The sequence below is a fragment of the Xenopus laevis genome, chromosome 2L, assembly GCF_017654675.1.
Source record: "Xenopus laevis strain J_2021 chromosome 2L, Xenopus_laevis_v10.1, whole genome shotgun sequence".
NCBI lineage: Eukaryota > Metazoa > Chordata > Amphibia > Anura > Pipidae > Xenopus > Xenopus laevis.
The window spans coordinates 30,044,046-30,064,455 of NC_054373.1; the positions used below are offsets into that span (position 1 = coordinate 30,044,046).

At 37.6% G+C, this 20,410-nt stretch overlaps 1 protein-coding gene across 17 annotated transcripts in view; it reads left to right on the plus strand.

Moving 5' to 3' along the window:
• ncor1.L (nuclear receptor corepressor 1 L homeolog) overlaps positions 1-20,410 on the plus strand; it is a 118,277-nt gene that overhangs the window by 15,631 nt on the left and 82,236 nt on the right. For 15 of the 17 annotated variants that reach the window (XM_041581651.1, XM_041581663.1, XM_041581654.1 and 12 more), the window contains exons 2-6: positions 3,151-3,326; positions 11,742-11,857; positions 14,152-14,341; positions 14,912-15,091; positions 17,936-18,049. In XM_041581651.1, coding sequence (XP_041437585.1) covers positions 3,219-3,326; positions 11,742-11,857; positions 14,152-14,341; positions 14,912-15,091; positions 17,936-18,049 — 708 coding nt within the window. In that variant the 5' untranslated portion in view covers positions 3,151-3,218. The remainder of the gene's footprint in view (positions 1-3,150; positions 3,327-11,741; positions 11,858-14,151; positions 14,342-14,911; positions 15,092-17,935; positions 18,050-20,410) is intronic. The other 2 variants (XM_041581655.1, XM_041581659.1) reach the window with 1 other exon arrangement.

Sequence of the window (20,410 nt, forward strand, 5' to 3'; positions counted from 1 at the left end):
GGCATTTAGTAATTAGGAGCTTTCTGGATAACAGGTTTTCAGATAACGGATCGCATACCTGTACTGTATTGTAAAAGTATGAAGACTGTAAACAGTGGCACTATATAAACATACAGACAATCATTATTGCCCATGGTGCAGTGTTTCTTCCTATAGCCCAATTTTGCACTAGTATTTTTCATGTCGTTTAGCTGTGGAAGACAGAATGTACTGATGATGCTGTAAAATGATAGTAAACGGCATTTGCCACTACAGTTGCTTTTGTACTTGTAACCAAATCTGATGATGGAAAACAGTATTAGTACATTGTGTATGAATTCTGCAATGAAGATGTTGGATTACAATCCGGATGTCGCTTTGGTGGCACACAGAGGAAGGGAGGTGTCTGATACTAACTAAATATGGGCAATGTTTTTTTTTATATAAACGTCCTAGCCAAGCACCTGCTGTCCCAACCTTTTCTTGTGCAGTCAAAATGCCGGCAAGTGTAATTGCAAAGATAAATGTTATGCCTTTTTGTTAATTACCATTGTCTCATGACTTCCTGTTCCTAGAACGGGGTTTGCTCCGACCTCATGACAGCAAAGAAGGCTTTGTGTGTAATCGCTCAAATAAACTAGGTTTTGGTAAATCTACTGTATATCACTTTCATTTTAGTTATTTGTTACTGTAATGTTATCACAGGGAATAGATGTTATTTTTAGAATGTATAGAGCTGGAAATATTCACTGTATGGTATATTCACTGCATTTATATTTCATCTGCTTTTAATTTTGCTTCCAATAAGGATTAATTATATCTTAGTTAAGGTCAAGTACATGGTACTGTTTTATTATTACAGAGAAAAAGGAAAAACATTATTTTTTTTGGATAAAATGAAATGTATGGTAGACAGCCTTTCGGTAATTCTGAGCTTTTTGGATAACAGGTTTCCGGATAACCAATCCCATACCTGTACTTGATTCTTTTGATTGAAAGAAACCATGATTGTCTGTGTGCTCAGACCAGTTCCCAACCTCCTCTTGCTTACAGCATAATGTGACCCCTCCCTTCTTCACCATGTTCTATTATGAAGTGATGAATTCTGGGGCTTCCTTCCGCTTTTCCAGAGAATCTGTGCAACATCCATGGAAGAAAGAGGGACCTCACATCCCAGAATTCATCACTTTACAATGGTGCAGGTGAGAGAGAGAAGGGGGGTTGGTTGTATGACAATGTGATTTTGGGAAATAGTTTGTACGAGTATTATTGTTTCCTTTCAATCTGTGTAATCAGGTATGCCTGAAAAAAGAAATATTTTTATTTCTGAAAGTTCAAACATTTGTTTATGCACCGGTTCTACATAAGCCCAACTAAATGAGCTTATGACAAGAAGGGAGGGTGGGGGTATATATATATTTTTTAACATTTCTCTTAATGATTATTCATTGGTTAAAGCAATTCTGTCATCCTAAAATTACACTTTTCAGCTTTTTTGCTTTTTTCTTTAGTTCTGGGCAATTTCCTATTTGCAAATTTACCAGTTTGAAAAAAAAAAAAAAAGATTGCTTCTACTTCTGCTGATTTCCTGTGCCTGGTTAAGCTTTCTTTTCTCAAACAATTAGCAAATATCCATAATCCGTAACACGAACAACCAAAAAGAATAAATAAAAAGTAATGTGTTTTTTTTTTTTATACATGTGAATATGTTGTGCAGCAAAGGTTGTATTTTTGCTTTGGAAACACAATTTTTATTAACTTGCTGATGTGTAGCCATGAGGGAAGCCTTTCCAGATGAAATTGGACTATTGGACACACAAACTCTGTTTAGACTACAATAATTTTAGTACTTAAAGGAGAAAGGAAAGTCTTCTTCCACTTGGGGCTGCCAAATGTTAGGTACCCCTAAGTGATTGTATTGACTTACCTGACACCTCAAGCCGGTGCTTCTATCATCTGAAAACTGCACCGGCCCGGTGTTCTTCCAGCGAGCACCACGGAGTGATCGTCTTCCGACTTCTTCTTTCTTCCTGAGGCAGACGCATGTGCAGTAGAACGAAAATAGCTGACTCTTTAGTTAAAGTTCGGCTTTTCGCTCTACTGCGCATTCTCAGCCATGGAAAGAAAGAAGAAGACGGAAGAGGATCGCTCCGTGATGCTCGCTGGAAGAACCCCTGGACGGTGAAGTTTTCTGCTGATAGGAGCACCGGGGTTTATTGTAAGTAAATACAATCACTTGGGGGTGCCTAAAATTTGGCACCCGCAAGTGGAAGAAGACTATCCTTCTCCTTTAAACAGCAGTGCCGTTTTATCCCCAAGCCTTTTTTGGTGTTGGAATCACTTGCCATTTTTTCTCAACAGCCAAGCCCCAGTCCTTAAGAAGGGTATTAAAGTATTGGAGAGAGTACAGAGACTGACCTGATGAAAAGAAAAGGCGTTTGCGAGGGCACATGCTTACTTTTTGCAAGTTTTTTTTTTTTTAGGACATTATAGACCAATAGCGGGGGTGGTCTTTTTTTAGATTATTTTTAAAGGAAAACTATACCCCCAAAAATAAATACTTAACGCAAGTTTTTTTTTTTAAATTAAATTGTGGCATATTAAAGAATCTTACCAAACTGGAATATATATTTAAGTAAATATTGCTCATTTACATCTCTTGCCTTCAACCACCATTTTGTGATGGTCTGTGTGCTGCCTCAGAGATCACCTGACCAGAAATACTACAACTCTTACAGGAAGAAGTGTTGGAGCAAAACCAGAACGTACGATCCAAGGGAACGGCCTTTGTTTTTTAAAATGGCAATTTTCTATTTATGATTACCCAATGGCACATACTACTGAAAAAGTATATTGTTATGACAATCGTTTATTTATATGATGCAGGGTTTTACATATGAGCTGTTTATTCAATATATTTATAGGAGACCTACATTGTTTGTGAGGTATAATTTTCCTTTAAGGAAAAAAAGTTTCACCTGAAGCAACTCAAAGGGTTCTTTGCAGGGAGGTTGTAGAATGCACTGCCAGGTGATATTGGGGTGGCACATTCCATTAATGCCTTTAAGAGGGTTATTTTTAGGCAGGAATAATATCCAGTGCCACAGCAATTTTAAGATAATGTTCTTTTTGCTGTACTTATTTCAGCTTTTTCTTCTGTCTCCTTTATAGGTGAACTCCTAAACCATGGTTGCATTCTGGCTTTGACCTCACTATTTGTGAGAACATAGTCTCCCATCATGTCAAGTTCAGGATACCCTCCCAATCAAGGAGCTTTCAGCACCGAACAGGGTCGATATTCTTCTCATCCTGTACAATACACTTTCCCCAGCAGCCGACATCAGCAGGTAAGTGTTTATCAAATATGACTGTTCTCAAACTACTTCTCTGTTTTAAATGCTATGAAAAGCTTTATTCTGGTTAATAGTGTTCTCTATGTTTTAGGAGGCCTGAAATGTTTTAACTTATGTAAATGCAAATGTTTTGTTATTATACTTGCTTGTCTTTATTTTAAATGACAGCTGGTAAAATTTTTTTTTTACAGAATCTCAAATCTATGGTTATTTTATAGAAAAATAATGGTTATGTATCTGAACATCACACTGCTTTGTGTATTATAATTGAAACAGGCAGTATACTTATAGGCAGATTTTGAAGAATGAGCAAAATAACTAGAACTTGCCCAAAAAAAAGATCCAGCGAATACTGAACCGAATCCTAATTTGCATATGCAAATTAGGGGTGGGAAGGGAAAAACATTTCATGCTATTTCCATCCCTGCCCCTAATTTACATATGCAAAAAAAATCAGCCGAATCTGAATCCTTCTGAAAAAGGCCGGATCCTGGCCAAATCCTGAACCGAATCCTGCATTCGGTGCAACCCTACTTTTCAATTGGTCTTAATTTTTTTAAAGGTTTTTATTATCCTTCTGACTCTTTCCAGCTTTCCAGTGGGGGTCACTAGACCCATCTAAATCAAATGCTCTGTAAGGTTATACATTTAATGGCATTGCTACTTTGTATTACACATCATGTTCAGAGCCCATTCCTATTCATATTTGATTATTTGAATCAGTGCATAGTTGCTAGGGCATTTTGCACCCTAGCAACCAGATTATCAGAATATCACTCTCTACATCAGTGATCCCCAACCAGTGGCTTGCAAGCAAAATGTTGCTGAACAACCCCTTGGATGTTGGCCTCAAATCCATAAAAAACTATTTGCACTGTCATACAGAGCCTCCTGTATGCTGCCAGTCCACATATGGGCTACCAAATGGGCTACCAAATAGCCAATAACAGCTCATAATTGGCACCCCAGATGTGCACTATTTGAGCACATCTTTCCAGAACTATTGGTGTTTACAACTGTGGAGCAAGAATAAATCAAAGCTTACAGGTTTTTAAACGCGAGTATTCAATCTCAAACCCCAGGAGGGGTCACCGGTTTAAAAAATTGGTTAAAGGGCAAACTGACCCTGCAAGTGAAGGAAAAGTGCACTATAGAATGGGCAATTCTAGGCAACTATTCAATTGGCCTTCATTATTTTTTTTTTTCATAGTTTTTGCCTTCTTATTCTGACTCTTTCCAGTTTTCAAATGGGGGTCACTGACCCCATCTAAAAACAAATTCTCTGTAAGGCTACAAATGTTATTGCTACTTTTTATTACTCCTCTTTCTTTTTTTTCATATTCCAGTCTTTTATTCAAATCGGTGCATGGTTACTAAGTTCATTTTAGGTTAATTTGGACCCTAGTACCCAGATTGCTGAAATTGCAAACTGGAGAGCTGCTGAATAAAAAGCAAAATAATCACAAATAATAAACAATGAAAACCAATTGCAAATTATCTCAGGATATCATTCTCTACATCATACTAAACATTAATTGAAAGGTGAACAACCCCTTTAATGAAGGGGTATGTTATAAAATAAAAACTACTATGCTATATACAATTATTATTTTCTTGTCTGTCTATACCCGAGCTTTTTAGCGCTGGTTCATTTACAAAATACAATTGCTGCTAAATGCGAGGGAGAACGGAAAATTATAACTGACTGAGGCAGTGGACTACAGAGTAATGGACACTTTTTCAAATATGTATACAGCTGCTCATCAGTTATCAATAATTACTTGTATATCTGCTTCTTTAAACAACAACGTGAAACTCAAATTTGGCAAATGCATTCCATATTTTAGAATCAACATTTCTGCATTAAATGAAAAAAAAAACAAAAAACTTAAAATAAAACCGAGGGCATTTAGATTGGCATTCTAAAGGTTGTTACTATGGATACAGAGATCAGAGGTTCAGCTTGTACTTTAGATAAAATTGAGATCTAGCAGTCAATAGACCTCCTAATTCAGAGCTTGTGGGTATGCAAGGGCTATGCAATCACGATACCCCATGTAGCTTTGATGACATGCATAAATGACTAAAGCTGGCCATACATACGGAGATCTGCTCGTGTGGCAAAGTCGCCAAACGAGAGGATCTCTCCCCGATATGCCTACCTTGAGGTGGGCGATGTTGGGCTGATTCGATCGTAGTCCCTAGGGCCAAATGATCTGATCACAACGAGGAGAATAGAACGTTGCCCTTAATTGTTTGCATATGGGCTAAATAAACCATGGATTCAATGGGCAATGGACAGAGTCCCCCCCCTCTTCCTATATCCTTTGCAACATGACGTTTCCTTGGGAACCAAGCGTTTCAAGTGGGCCACATTCATATGCATCCTGGGCCGCATGTGGCCCTCGGGCCCGCAGTTTGGACACCCCTGGTTTGAGCACTCCATAACTGATAAGTATTAACGAGGAGAATACTAGTGGTTGGATCGATTGACCGCATCAACAAACTGATGCAGTCATCGATCGAACAGAATTTTTAAACCCACCCAATCGACATCTGGCCAACTTTTGTCCAGAGGGCCCCATACACTGGCCAATAAGCTGGCGACTTAAAGGAACAGTTCAGTGTAAAAACAAAAACTGGATAAATAGGCTGTGCAAAATATGTAATGTAGAAAGGCCGGAGTAACTGGACGTGTAACATAATAGCCAGAACACTACTTCCTGCTATTTATCCAGTTTTTATTTTTATACTGAACAATTCCTTTAATCTTATCGACCGCTTATTTCTGCTTGTGTATGGGGCCTTTAGGGAAGCTAGAAATCACATTTATGAGATTTAACGCTTGTGAGGGCATCTACTGAGTTAGGTTGAATGAGAGATACATGTGTAACAGGACTAAGCCACAGAAAATGAAAGTACTTCACAAAGTACTTCACAGCCAACTAGAAATATTAAGTATGGCATTGTAATTTACCTGTATGACAGACAGACAGACAGACAGACAGACAGACAGACATAAAAAACCAGCACTCCTCTCTCCTTAAATGGCATTAGCCGGGTGCTAACCAAGCAGTCCAATTCAGGCAAATTCTTTACTGTATCTAGGTAAAATCGGATATCCACTTGTTTCCATCCGTTGGGGACGTATATGTTGTAAAATGGTCTGACAGGTAAATTACAATGTCCTACTTATAAATTGGCTGTGAAATACTTTAATTTTCTGTGGGGGCTTAGTCCTTTACACATGTAGTTTATGCCTATGGCCCAATTGGCTTTATGATAGCCTTTTTTCTCTCGGGTAGTACCAATGCTGTCAAGGTGCCCCTCCTTGCTTGCAGCAGCTTCTGATTCATCTGAATAGGAAATATTCTGCCAGTAGCAGCTTTTGTCTGTCGTAAGGCTCACGTAGTAACAATAAAGGGATTCTGTCATGATTTTTATGATGTCATTTTTATTTCTAAATTACATTGTTTACCCTGCAAATAATTCACTCTACAATATACAATTTCATTCCTGAACCAGCAAGTGTATTTTTTTTTTTGTAATATTGGTGTGTAGGCAGCCATCTTAGAGCACTTTGGGATGGAACTGCTTTCTGGCAGGCTATTGTTTCTCCTACTCAATATAACTGAATGTGTCACAGTGGGACCTGGATTTTACTATTGAGCGTTGTTCTTAGATCTGCGAGGGAGCTGCTATCTGGTTACCTTCCCATTGTTCTGTTGTTAAGCTGCTGGGGGAAAGGGAGGGGGCTGACTCCAACTTGCAGTACAGCAGTAAAGAGTGACTGAAGTTTATCAGAATACTGCATAGCTGCGTAACTAACAATATGTCTAATCCATGTCAGATTTCAAAATTAAATATATAAAAAAAAAGGTTTTTTTTTTTTTGAGAAGCAGATTTCAGGAGCAGCACTATTACCGGTAACTGATGCGTTTTGAAAAAAACCATAGTTTTCCACATGACAGTATTCCTTTAAGGTTGTTACAGACAGGCTTTTTAATCTCTGTTCTCTCAGTGCACTGTACCCACAGCACTTATTGAAATGCTGAATGCAATATCGGCTATAAAGACTAAAGTCAATTATCTCCTGCCTCTCATAGAGAGTAACACACAAAATATCCACTGCATGGGAACATGTTAAAAAGCTTGTGTGTAATAGCCATATAGGGGATGTTCAGCTTCACACAAGAAACTCAGTGCTCAAGTTCTCTTCTGTTGTTGTTGTTGTTTTTTTTATTTTATTTTAACATTTTTCATTAATTTTAATTTAATTTCAAGTATTTTGAACTATTGTATACTTATAATGTAGCAAGTATACAATGGTGGTTCAGTTCCATACACATAGTCTTTCACGTATATCTTTGTCTCATTTACATTGCTAATAGGTATCCTATATTCCCTCTACTGTTTGCTATTGGAACTGTCTTCTGTTGATTTTAATCAATTTCTGATAAAAAAAAAAAACACTAGTCACGAGACACTGTAATAATGGCAAAACAAGAGCACCATCACACCACAGAGACAGGCAAATATTTCTGTTGGAACGTTACAAGTTCAGAAGGCCATTGTTTTGTCTGGTTTTGTGAACTCTCCACAGCAAGATTAGATATTTCTAGATAATTTTGGATATAAAAAAGAGAGGGTGGGGGTGGATCAGAACTGGTAAATTGCCATATACAGATATGGGACCTGCTTCCAGAATGCTATCAGTTATAAGTGATAACTGACCTTCCATAATTTGGATCTTCATACCTTAAGCCTACTAGAAAATTATTTAAACATTAATTAAAGCCAATAGGCTGATTTAGTTTCCCATAAGGATTAATTTTATCTTAGTTTGGAATAAGTACAGGGTACTGTTTTATAATCATAGAGAAATAGAAAATTTCTATAAATCTGGATTTTTTGAATAAAATAGTCTATGGGAGACGGCCTTTCCGTAATTCAGAGCTTTCTGGATAATGGATCCCATACCTCTACAAGTATTTGATCCCTTATCCAGAGACGTTTTCTGGGTAACAGGTCCCATACTTGGACATTTTTTCAGCTTTAGTGTTGTGTTTCACTTAAAGGGCATGTAAAGGCAGAAACATAAAATCCCATTTTTACTTTCTTTAATGAAAAAGAAACCTCCAATATCTCCAATATACTTTTAATATAATTTAATTAAAAAATGTGTACCGTTTTTATAAGAAACCTGACTGTATGCTGTGAAATTCTCCCTTCATTTACTGCTTTGGATAGGAATTGTCGGATGGTCCCTAACTGCTGAGCAGGGAAACAATCATACTTATGAACTGCAGGGGGAGCCCCCGCCTTACTTTCCAGCCATGCAGAACTCAAGCAGTTTTGTTAATGATGATCCCTAAGCAGCCCAGATCACACTGAGCATGTGCCTTAGTCTTGCAAAGATGTTTAACAAATTTACAAGATGGTGACCCCCTGTAGCCAACTTTGAAAGCATAAAATATTTGTTTGATTAGGCTTGTGGTGCAGTAAGTTCATGTTTATATTTAGTATACAATACAGCAATACAGCATTTCTAGCCTTATTCTATTTTAGACTTTACATGCCTTTTAAGGGTCAGGGCACATGCTCAGATTCGGAAAGAGATTACTTGCCCGGCGACAAATCTCCTCTTCTTCGGGGCAGCTAATCTCCCCGAACTGACTTCCCGCTGGTGGGAAACCTCAGGCGACTTCGGAAAACGAAGCGCTCCGAGAGCCATCCTGCTGGCGATTTACATTCTAGCCCGCGGGAAGGCAGTTCGTAGAGATGTCGTCCCCAAAGAAGAGGAGATTTGTCGTCATGCGAGTAATCTCCCCGAATCTGAGCGTGTGGCGTGACCCTTGAGAATTCAACCCCACTGTGATGAGTCCCCACTTGCTCCCCTCCCTGCCTCCCCCGCACAGTCTTACCCCTGAATTCTGTCCCCTTTAGAAATAGTGACCGCACATGCAGAATGAGCGCAGCGGAGCTCACAGGCGCCATCTTCTTCTCTTCGGTAATCTTCGTGAATTGATCAGCGCATGCGCAGTTGGAGCAATCTTCCGGTTCGCAACAACTACAAATGCGCCTAAAGAGGCAGAAATTGCAGAAGGGAAGGAAGAAGACACAAAGATTACCGAAGAGAATATGGTGCCCGTGAGCTCTGCTGAACTCACTCTGCATATATTTTGGGGTAAGGCAGCTATATATCAATAAAAGCTAAGTTTTATCACATTGGTAGTGTCTACCATCTGAACTGGTTAACTTGGGATAGAGTCCTGCGCGGAACCAATTTTTTAAACCCGAACCTGCAACCCGCATACTTATCCGTTTGGATACCCTACCCGACCCGCAAGTACCTTATCCGCAACCCGATACGAGACCGCTGACCATCAAGAAACCAGAAGTGCTGTCATGGTAAACCTGAAGTGACCTCATTAGAAGTATACGTGATCAGAAAAAAGAGTAAAACAGAAAGTGCGGTCAATGTAAACCGGAAGTGACCTCATTAGAAGTAGGCGTGATCAGAAAAAAAGGAGTAAAACTTGCTATTGAGAAGATCGCGACCCGCAAACCTGGAGAACCGCCGACCCACGTCTATACCCGCTCCCGAAACTTCATCCTGCAAATGCAGGTTTTTGCGGGTAACCCGCAGGTACCCGACCCGCTGCAGGACTCTAATTTGGGGTGTACAGAGTGGATGCATATGCATCCAACTTTGTAACACTTCATTTGTAATTATCTTTCCAGAGTGACCACAATTTGAAATCTGGAAAGAGTCCGAAGAAGGCAAATAATTCACATATAAAAAAGAAAAAAAATTAAGGCAACTTTTTAATTAGTGATTCTATAACATGCTACAAGTTAACCTAAAGGTGAACCAACCCTTTATAAGTTTTCCTACCCTTTTTACACTACTTTTTTGAGTTCCCACTAATTCTGATTCATTTTAATGAAAGCCCTTACACTTCCTGAAGTTTATATTCAAATGGTGTCCTATATTCTTCGTTATATTGTTGTTTCTTTATAGGACAGTAGCGTTTTTGTTATATTGACCTGGTGTATTTAATCACTATTCTGCTGGAAGATGGAACATTTTTGCAAGGTCTGGTTTTTGTAGCAGACTTTTGCAGTATTTTCTTGCATTGGGTGCTACTGTTGTATCTATTCCTTCTTTTACAATTGACAAGATACCATCGTCACCATGCTACATCTGTGGGTTTTTGTGGGCAGCTCTGGCTTTGTCTCCTCTCCCCAAAAAAATAAAAAAAAACCTTTTTACAACTGTTTTATTTTAAGCCTTTTTGGAAAGAAGTGATGCCACCTTCTCAACAAAGGCAAGTTCTTTTTACAGCTCATAAAAACCATGTATGTCATGGTTTTTATGGTGTAGTTTTTATTTCTAAATTTAGGGATGCACCGAATCCAGGATTCTGCCTTTTTCAGCAGGATTCCGATTCGGCCGAATCCTTCTGCCCGGCCGAACCAACTCCTAATTTGCATATGCAAATTAGGGGTGGGGAGGGACTTTTCTTCACAAAACTAGGAACTCAAATTATTTTTCCCTTCCCACCCCTAATTTGCATATGCAAATGCATATGCAAATTAGGGTTCAGATTCGGTTCGTTATTCGGCCGAATCTTTCACAAAGGATTCGGGGGTTCGGCCGAATCCAAAATAATGGATTTGGTGAATTCCTATCTAAATTACACTGCAAACAATTCACTTTACAATATAAACTTTCATTCCAGAACCAACAAGTGTATTTTTTTAGTTGTAATATTGGTGTGTAGGCAGTCATTTTACCTGGCCATGTGCTTTCAGAAAGAGCCAGCACTTCAGGATGGAACTGCTTTCTGGCAGACTGTTGTTTCTCCTACTCAATGTAACTGATTGTGTCACAGTGGGACCTGGATTTTAATATTGAGTGTTGTTCTTAGATTTACCAGGGAGCTGTTACCTTTTGTTAGGGTGCTGCTATCTGGTTACCTTCCCATTGTTCTTTTGTTATGCTCCTGGGGGGGTTGATATCACTCCAACTTGCAGTACAACAGTAAAGAGTGACTGAAATTTATCAGAGCACAAAGTCACATTCCTGGGGGCAACTGGGAAACTGACGATATATCTAGCCCCATGTCCGATTTCAAAATTAAATCTAAAATAAATTGTTTTTTTTTTTTTTTGATAAACTGATTTCAGTTCAGAATTCTGATGAATTTTGATAAAAACATGTTTTCCCATGACAATATCCCTTTAACATGATTTTTGACCTATGCCGTTTCAAGTTGACAATGGTAATAAACAGGAATTTATTTTATATCGGCAAGGATAATCAAAAATGGAGCACAGTTACTGTCACCTGTGCAACCTAACATACTTGTATTGTTGTAATGCCTGTATTCACTCTCTTTATAGGAATATTCTGTTTCTGAGTATCGGACTGCTCACTTGGAAGCATCCCAGCTGATACAGCAGCAGCAGCTTCGAAGGCGTCCTTCATTGTTGTCAGAATTTCACCCAGTGTCCGACAGGTATTTCTGTCCTTTTTAATCTATAGATTAATGAATGCCAATGTGTTCATCATACAGGGTAGAACAGGTTTATTTTGTAAGATGTATAGTCACTGTACTTTTTAGAGGCACGTTTATCAAAGGTCGAATTTCAATTCAATGTGAATTTTCTTTAAGTCCAATAAATTTGAATTTCTCGAAATTCGATTGGGGGGTTATTTAATTAAAAAAAAAATTGAATATCTAAAACTCGAGCGAATATAACAGACACGAAAACTCAAATCGAATTCGACTTTTTCTCCGAAAAAGAAAACCTTGAATGTCCGGAAGGCTAGTAACATGTTCATATCGGTCCCTGGACCTTTAAAATTGACTTACACATGAAGGTTTTAGGTGGCGAATTTGAATTTTTAAAGGGACATGGTTTGATAAATCTCAAAATTCGATTTAAAATTCAAATTGAGTTTGGATTATTGACAATTCGAATTTGAGAGTTTTGACCATAAAAAAATTCAAATTTTTAATTCGACTGTTAATAAATCTACCCCTTTAAGTTTGGTAGCAGTTTCCTTCAAGGGCTGTGGGAACTGTTTTGAATGATAACACGATTATACTTTTTTGTGCCCAAATATCTGGACTGCAAAGGTACATCCATAGGGATATGTCTATACCTGAAAGGCATTTTTATACAGGTGACAAAATACCGTTTTGAGTAGTTCCTGTAAATGTATTTGCAATTTTCTAGTGGTGCTAAAGCCCCAAGATACCTGCCATGGTTATTAAAGGAACAGTTCAATGTAGAAATAAAAACTGGATAAATAGATATACTGTGCAAAATAAAAAATGTTTCTAATATAGTTAGTTAGCCAAAAATGTATTGTATAAAGGCTGGACTGACTGGATGTCTAACATAATAGAACACTACTTCCTTTAAGTCCTTTTACCTGCCTGGTAACCAACCAATCAGTGGAAACCAAGAGAGCTACAAAGCAGGAAGTAGTGTTCTGGCTATTATGTTAGACATCCAGTCACTCCAGCCTTTATACATTACATTTTTGCCTAACTAACTATATTAGAATTTTTTTTTATTTTGCACAGCCTATCTATTTGACCAGTTTTTATTTTTACACTGAACAATTCCTTTAAATCCAGAACAGGAAAGCAAGGGAGGAGCTGTGCACACAGCATCGCATTTAAAATGGTGTGAACGAAGAGTATCTTTTTGGGTGCACAAACCTTCTTTTGTCAGATCTTTGTTTGTTTTTAACAAACAATTGGGCTTATGTAATAATAGGCACTAAGTTTGCCCAGGGGCAGTATCCCAAAGCAGCCAATCAGCAGGTAGCATTTACTAGTCACCTGTTTAAATGTAAGAATCTTATTGGTTGTCATGTGATCCTGGCCAAACTTAGTGCCTTATATTACATATGGGGGATAGTGTTATAAAGGCATTTAGATTTCTGCACATATTCACATTCCAGACAAGAGGTAATAAAGGCATACCTGGTGCTGGAAGCTCAATTGCATAGTGATATAGTTCTGCATTGGGTTCATTAAAAAAGAGGGGATCCTGATTCCTGGGTATTTTGTCCCTTGTCCACAAAACTACTAATAGATGCAGCGATAAAGCACTTGAATTTTGTTATGTACCTTCAAACGTGCCCAGGGTGAGAGCTCTATTAATCTATTATACCTGTAAACTATGAGCAGCAATTTTTTCCCTGCAGACATTAGTAGATCCATGGACAGAGACAGCTTTCATTTTAACAAATCAGCCCAGTATGGTTTGACAATTCTACCTGGTACCCTTCTCATCGTTTCTCTCATCCATTCACATTTTCCTGAGTACAGGTATGGGACCTGTTATCCAGAATGCTCTGGGGTTTTCTGGATAATGGATCTTTCCGTAATTTGGATCTTCATACCTAAGTCTACTAGATAATCATGTAAATATCAATAAACCCAAAAAAGCTTGTTTTGCTTCCAATAAGGATAAATTCTATCTTAGATCAAGTACTGATTTATAATTACAGAGATAAAGGAAATCGCTTTTAAAATTTTGAATTATTTTATTATAATCGAGTCTATGGTAGACAGCCGTTCTGTAATTCGGAGCTTTCTGAATAACGGGTTTCTCGATAACAGATCCCATACCTGTATTGGCTTTTGCTATCTCTTGCCTCTGCTGATTTTGGTCAAAATGCATTTATGTGTTTTAGTTTTTTCCCCCTTACTTGTACATAATTTTAGGAACTGATAGATGTTTTATAGAAAAAGTATAACAATACTTTACTATTTGCATCTTTGCTTTGTAGACCCCAGGACAGAAGATCAGGCTATGATCAACAATACCATTCCATTTCCCAAAATGAGCATGAAGCCCTGGAATCCAAGCGACCCCGATTAGACCAAGTGTCGGATTCTCATTACAGACTCAACCCTGCAATGGTGCCTTTGGTACCCACCATCCAGGAGGGTGTCCGAGTGCAAAGTGAAGTTAAGAAGGTAGGAGCAATAATATACTTATAATATACATATTTTTGCTTCCCTTAAAGGAGAAGGAAAGCTACTGAAGCAGTTTATCACCAATTGCACAATAGTGCAAACTATAACACTATATTTATTCTGCAGAATGCTTTACCATACCTGAGTAAACAGCTCTAGAAACTCTGTTTGTTTAGGAAAGCAGCTGCCATATTGACTTGGGTGTGACATTACTTCCTGTCTGGGCTTAGATTACAGAAGGGAGGGGGAGAGGCAGAGACAAGCAAACTGAGCATGCTCAAGCCCTAGCCCTGGAGGTTTAAGCTGAAAACAGGAAGTCTTATACAGAAGCCCATGTGTACATAATAGGAAAGAAAAGCTGTGGTTTTTTTTCACAGAAGACTCAGAGCAGTATTACTTTGAGGGTTTACTGGTGTATTTATATAGACCTTTCTGATAAAGCTTACTTAATTTTAGCCTTTCCTACTATTGTATATATATATTCCAAGATTTACTTTTATGCAGTTTGGTTTACAACTAATTTTATTTGTGGATTTTTTTTTTTTAATTCTGTTTTACTATTTCTTGAAGGAGCAGGGTTTGTCCAGCAAACATGAGTCTTCTTCGTCACCTCTTTCTGGGCAACCTGGAGATGATCAGGATGCTTCTCCATCGAAACTTTCGAAAGAAGAACTAATACAAAGTATGGACCGTGTGGACCGTGAGATTGCTAAAGTTGAACAGCAAATATTAAAGCTGAAGAAAAAACAGGTATCTTTGAACTCGAGATCTGTCACATAAATTGTCTTGTGTCAGATTTTGTGCATGTATATGATGCCTGTTTGTTATACAGGTATAGGATCCCTTATCCGGAAACCCGATATCCAGAAAGCTTCGAATTACAGAATGGCTGTCTCCTATTGACTCCATTTTATCCAAATAATCCAAATTTTTTAAAAACGATTTCCTTTTTCTCTGTAATAAAAAAACAGTAGCTTATGCTTGATCCCATCTAAGATATAATTAATCCTTATTGGAAGCAAAACCAGCCTATTTGGGTTTATTTAATGTTTAAATGCATTTCTAGTAGACTTAAGGCATAAAGACCCAAATTACGGAAAGATCCATTATCCAGAAAACCCCGAGCATTCTGGATAACGGGTCCCATACCTGTATAGTAGTTTGTGCTGAAAAGCCTATTAGTGACATTAACGGGTAGAAGGGGCATGTGCAAGGATATGCTTGAGGCATTTAAATAACACTATAAGCTTTGCCAGACAAAGTTTGTTTATTTTTGGCTCATTGGTAGCCCCTGCTACATTCACAGCTCTAACTTTGAGAGCCAGGCCACTTCCTAAATTTGATCCATTTTCTTTTACCTATGTTATTCCAAACTTATGAACTACCTATTATTCAAGTCCTAAGAATAAAAAAAAAAAATATTGCTTTAAAGCAGTGAGTAATATTGTCAATGCTCTGATTCTAAATCATTGCCAAAGCAGCTTTAAAGGAGAAGTAATGCTTAACGAAAGTAGTAGGCTAGAAATTATGTATATTATGTTTTGGGCTTCTGTACCAGCCCAAGGCAACCGCAACCCTTAAGCAGTGAAGATCTGTGTCTCCAAAGATGCCCCAGTAGCTCCCCATCTTCTTTTCTGCTGATTCACTGCACATGCTCTGTGTTGCTGTTACTTACTAAGCTTAGGGACTGACTCACAATATACAGAACACATAGGGGCAGATTTACATAGGGTCGAATATCGAGGGTTAATTAACCCTCGATAGTCGACTGCTGAATTTAAATCCTTCGACTTCGAATATCGAAGTCGAAGGATTTAGCGCTATTCCTATGATCAAAGGAATAATAGTTTGATCGAACGATTAAATCCTTCGAATGGAACGATTCAAATGATTTTAATCCATCGATCGAAGGATATTCCTTCGATCAGAAAATTGTTAGGAAGCCTATGGGGACCTTCCCCATAGGCTAACATTGGCCTTGGTAGGTTTTAGGTGGCGAACTAGGGGGTGGAAGTATTTTTTAAAGAGACCGTACTTCGACTATTGAATGGTCGAATAGTCAAAGATTTTTTGTTCGAATCGTTCGATCCGAAGGTCGAAGTAGCCTATTCGATGGTCGAAGTAAATGGGCCCCATAGACAATAAATGTCACAATATAAGACTGATTAGTAATTAATACAGATAATTACTACATGGCAGCACAGAAACCAATTCAACTAATATGAAATGTAATAATCTGCCTTCAGATGATATTACAGGCCAAACTCATTTTCTGCTTGATAATTTACAAAAACCCCTAAGCTTAGCTTCTCAACAGCTGCTCAGAGCCCACTGAGCATGTGATGTCACAGACACTTTCCAAGATGGTGACCCCCTGTGACAAGTCTGAAGTCCTGGATCATTGCTGCTATTGAGATACTGAAACTTTAGGCTGGTGCAATAAGTTCAGTATATAAAATATGTTATTTTTGGGTGTAGTTCTTCTTCAATAATCCTATCTAAATGCCATATTAAGGGTAGTGGCACTCTGGGGCTTCTTGTAAGATGCTTCCATTAAGCCAAAGTAAACAAATGGCTTGCCCGGTGTTTTTTTTTTTGGCTTAATTGTTCTTTATAGTCTTTATAATACACAAAAGCCATGAATATCTTGTAAATTATATCCTTATAAACTGTGAGTTCTGATGTCATCAGTTATAAACGGTGAGTTCTGATGTCATTGGTAACTTATAATATCCTTATTTTTTACAATAAGGGGTACTTTATTCACTATATAATTGAATACAGGTATGGGATCAGTTATCTGGAAACCAGTTATCCAGAAACCTCCAAATTACGGAAAGTCCGTCTCCCATAGACTCCATTTTAGCCAAATAATCCAAATTTTTCAAAATAATTTCCTTTTTCTCTGTAATCATAAAACAGTACATTGATCCCAACTAATATATGATTAATCCTAATTGGAAGTTTACATGATTCTCTAGAAGACTTAAGGTATGAAGATCCAAATTATGGAAAGATCCGGTATTAGGGATACCCCAGGTCCCAAGCATTCTGGATAGCAGGTCCGAAGCATTCTGGGTAACAGGTCCCATACCTGTACTGGCATGTCTTGTTCTTTCTTGATGTTTTGGTTGGAAAGCTAGACATATTCCTTCTGATATAGACTACCAACTTGGTTTGTGTCAGTAGCTAATAGCCCTGTGTATGTGGGCAAAACAACAGCCTCATTGATATCTGATCAGGGCTTGGGATTTCCCAGCCAGTGCAATAGGTATCTGACCATTGGGGCACTACACAGAAACAGATTGTTCATTTGGATCTGCACATTCAAATAATCGGATCAGTAGTATCTGCTCGTGAAGCAATTCTCCCTGTTAAAATATTTAATGTATACTATTTTAATGGGATGGCTAGAACTTAGAATTCATATTATCTCTTAGCAATAGCGAGACTGTTAAATTTGGCCAGGCAGACTCCTAGATATTCCAATTATAAGAGAGAACAGAACCAGGCAATATTGTTCCAAGTTCAGACAAACTGCTTGAGTTATTACATGATGCAGTGATATTTTTTTTTCCTCTTTGCGTAACTTAGCAACAGCTTGAAGAAGAAGCAGCGAAACCTCCAGAGCCAGAGAAGCCCGTCTCCCCTCCACCTGTGGAACAGAAGCATCGCAGTGTAGTCCAGATTATTTATGATGAGAACCGGGTAAGTCAGCTGATTTATTATGTTTCTTTTGTAATGCCATACGGCCAGCAGGGACGGAGTTTTGCTCCATTTATTTTCTTTTAACCAATCTTTTCTTTTCTTTTTTTTTTTTTTATTCAATTATCAATTTCTCCATAAAATATAAAAAAAAATTGAATTCTAATTTGCAGATTTGAGGCAAAAAAATTGCATCATCTGTGAAAAAAATATTGCTGCTTTCCGTTGTCCTGGGCATTTGCCACATGACATGAAGCCTGTTTGTATTCCCTTTATCCAGAGACTCCGGATTCCAGCAAATCCTGCAAAAAAGTTCTCTGGTTCCCAAACCGAATCCTAGATTCTGTGAATTGCTACTTTTGTTTATTTATTACAGCTGTAGCTGTATACAGCCCACCAGAACCGTTTGCTTCTCAATACATTTAAGATACCTGTGCTCCTTCTAGGACACACATTCACTGACCTCAATATGAAAATTATCATCTGGGATGAGGGGCATGCTGTTATATAAAGGATATTATATTATATTATATAAAGGATATTAATAGTAATTCTTAGAGTTAATTTTTTTTTTCTTATTGAAGTGTAGACATTTATGTCTGTGAAATGTATACTCACAGCAGTCTTAAATGAACAAATCATAGCAAACCATAAATGATGGCATTGCTTTAATACAAGTCATTGGTGTTTGATTATTCCTGGCTATAAAGGTTTTGTTGACTGTGGATCATATTTTGCATTTAATAGTGATAAATAGAGAGTATGGTCTCTACCATGAAATTTTCAGCCTTGTTTCAAGCAGTGGTTCACCTTCATCTTAACTTTTAGTATGCTATAGAATGGCCAATTCTAAGCAACTTTTCAATTGGTGTTCATTATGTATTTTTATAGTTGAATTATTTATTTTTATTTATAATTATTATTATTTTTTATAGTTGATTTATTGAATCTGTCTAGCTTTCAAAAGGGGGTCACTGACCCCTCTAAAAACAAATCTTCTGTAAAGATACACATTTATTTTTATTGCTACTATATATTATTCAGCTTTCTGTTCCGACCCTACCCTATTAATATTCCATATTGTCATTCAAATCAATGCATGGTTGCTAGTGTAATTTGGACCCTAGCAACCCGATTGCCAAAGCTAAAGAGCTAAATAACTCAAAAATCACAAATAATAAAAAATTAAAACCAATTGCAAATTGTCTCAGAATATCTTCATCATACTAAACGTTAACTCGTGGGTGAACAACCCCTTTAAAGGAAAACTATACCCCCAAAATAAACACTTAAGCAACAGATAGTTCATATCATATTAAGTGGCATATTAAAGAATCTTACCAAACTGGAATATATATTTAAGTAAATATTGCCCTTTTACATCTCTTGCCTTGAGCCACCATTTCGTGATGGTCTCTGTGCTGCCTCAGATCACCTGACCAGAAATACTTCAACTCTAACTGTAACAGGAAGAAGTGTGGAAGCAAAAGACACAACTCTGTCTGTAAATTGGCTCATGTGACCTAACATGTATGGTTTGTTGGTATGTTTGTGAGTACATTGAATCCTACGATCCCAGGGGTTGGCCCTTATTTTTTAAAATGGCAATTTTCTATTTATGATTACCCAATGGCACATACTACTAGAAAAGTATATTATTATGAAAATGGTTTATTTACATGAAGCAGGATTTTACATATGAGCTGTTTTATGCAATATCTTTTTATAGAGACCTACATTGTTTGGGGGGTATAGTTTTCCTTTAAATGTATAACAAACAGTTGCTGTGACTATAGATAATGCACCCTGTTACTATCTGAATTTGCAGAAGGGGGTGTTGCCAGGACCTCAAAACAGCTTTATATAGTTCAGGGACGTGTTCTTTATATTATGTATGTAATTTTATTTATTTATTTTATTTTTGGAACATCACCTCTGGGCCTGTCTTACCATGGTAAATCATAAGCAGATATTGTGAATTGGCCTTCTTAAATTGTACAGACAATGGATTTTCCCTCTGTGCTGCTTTGGATATGACTATTCCCTTGATTTGACATTGCTCTCTGTAATAGTGCAATATATACACATCAGTTCTGTAATTTATTTGGGAAATGCCAAGAGAACAAATCTTGGTCTTTGTACCTTATGCAAAATGTCATGATGCATGTGTGAGCAGTGGAGCTGAAATATACAGCCATTCTGCAGTCCTGGATATTATCCTGTTTATTTAATTCTACTAAAGACTTCATTTTCAAACAAGCAGTGTCTACTAGTAAGAAGTATTTTTAGATGATCATTTTCAATACAGGCATGGGATCCATTATCCAGAAAGTTTCAAATTACGTAATGGCGATATCCCATAGA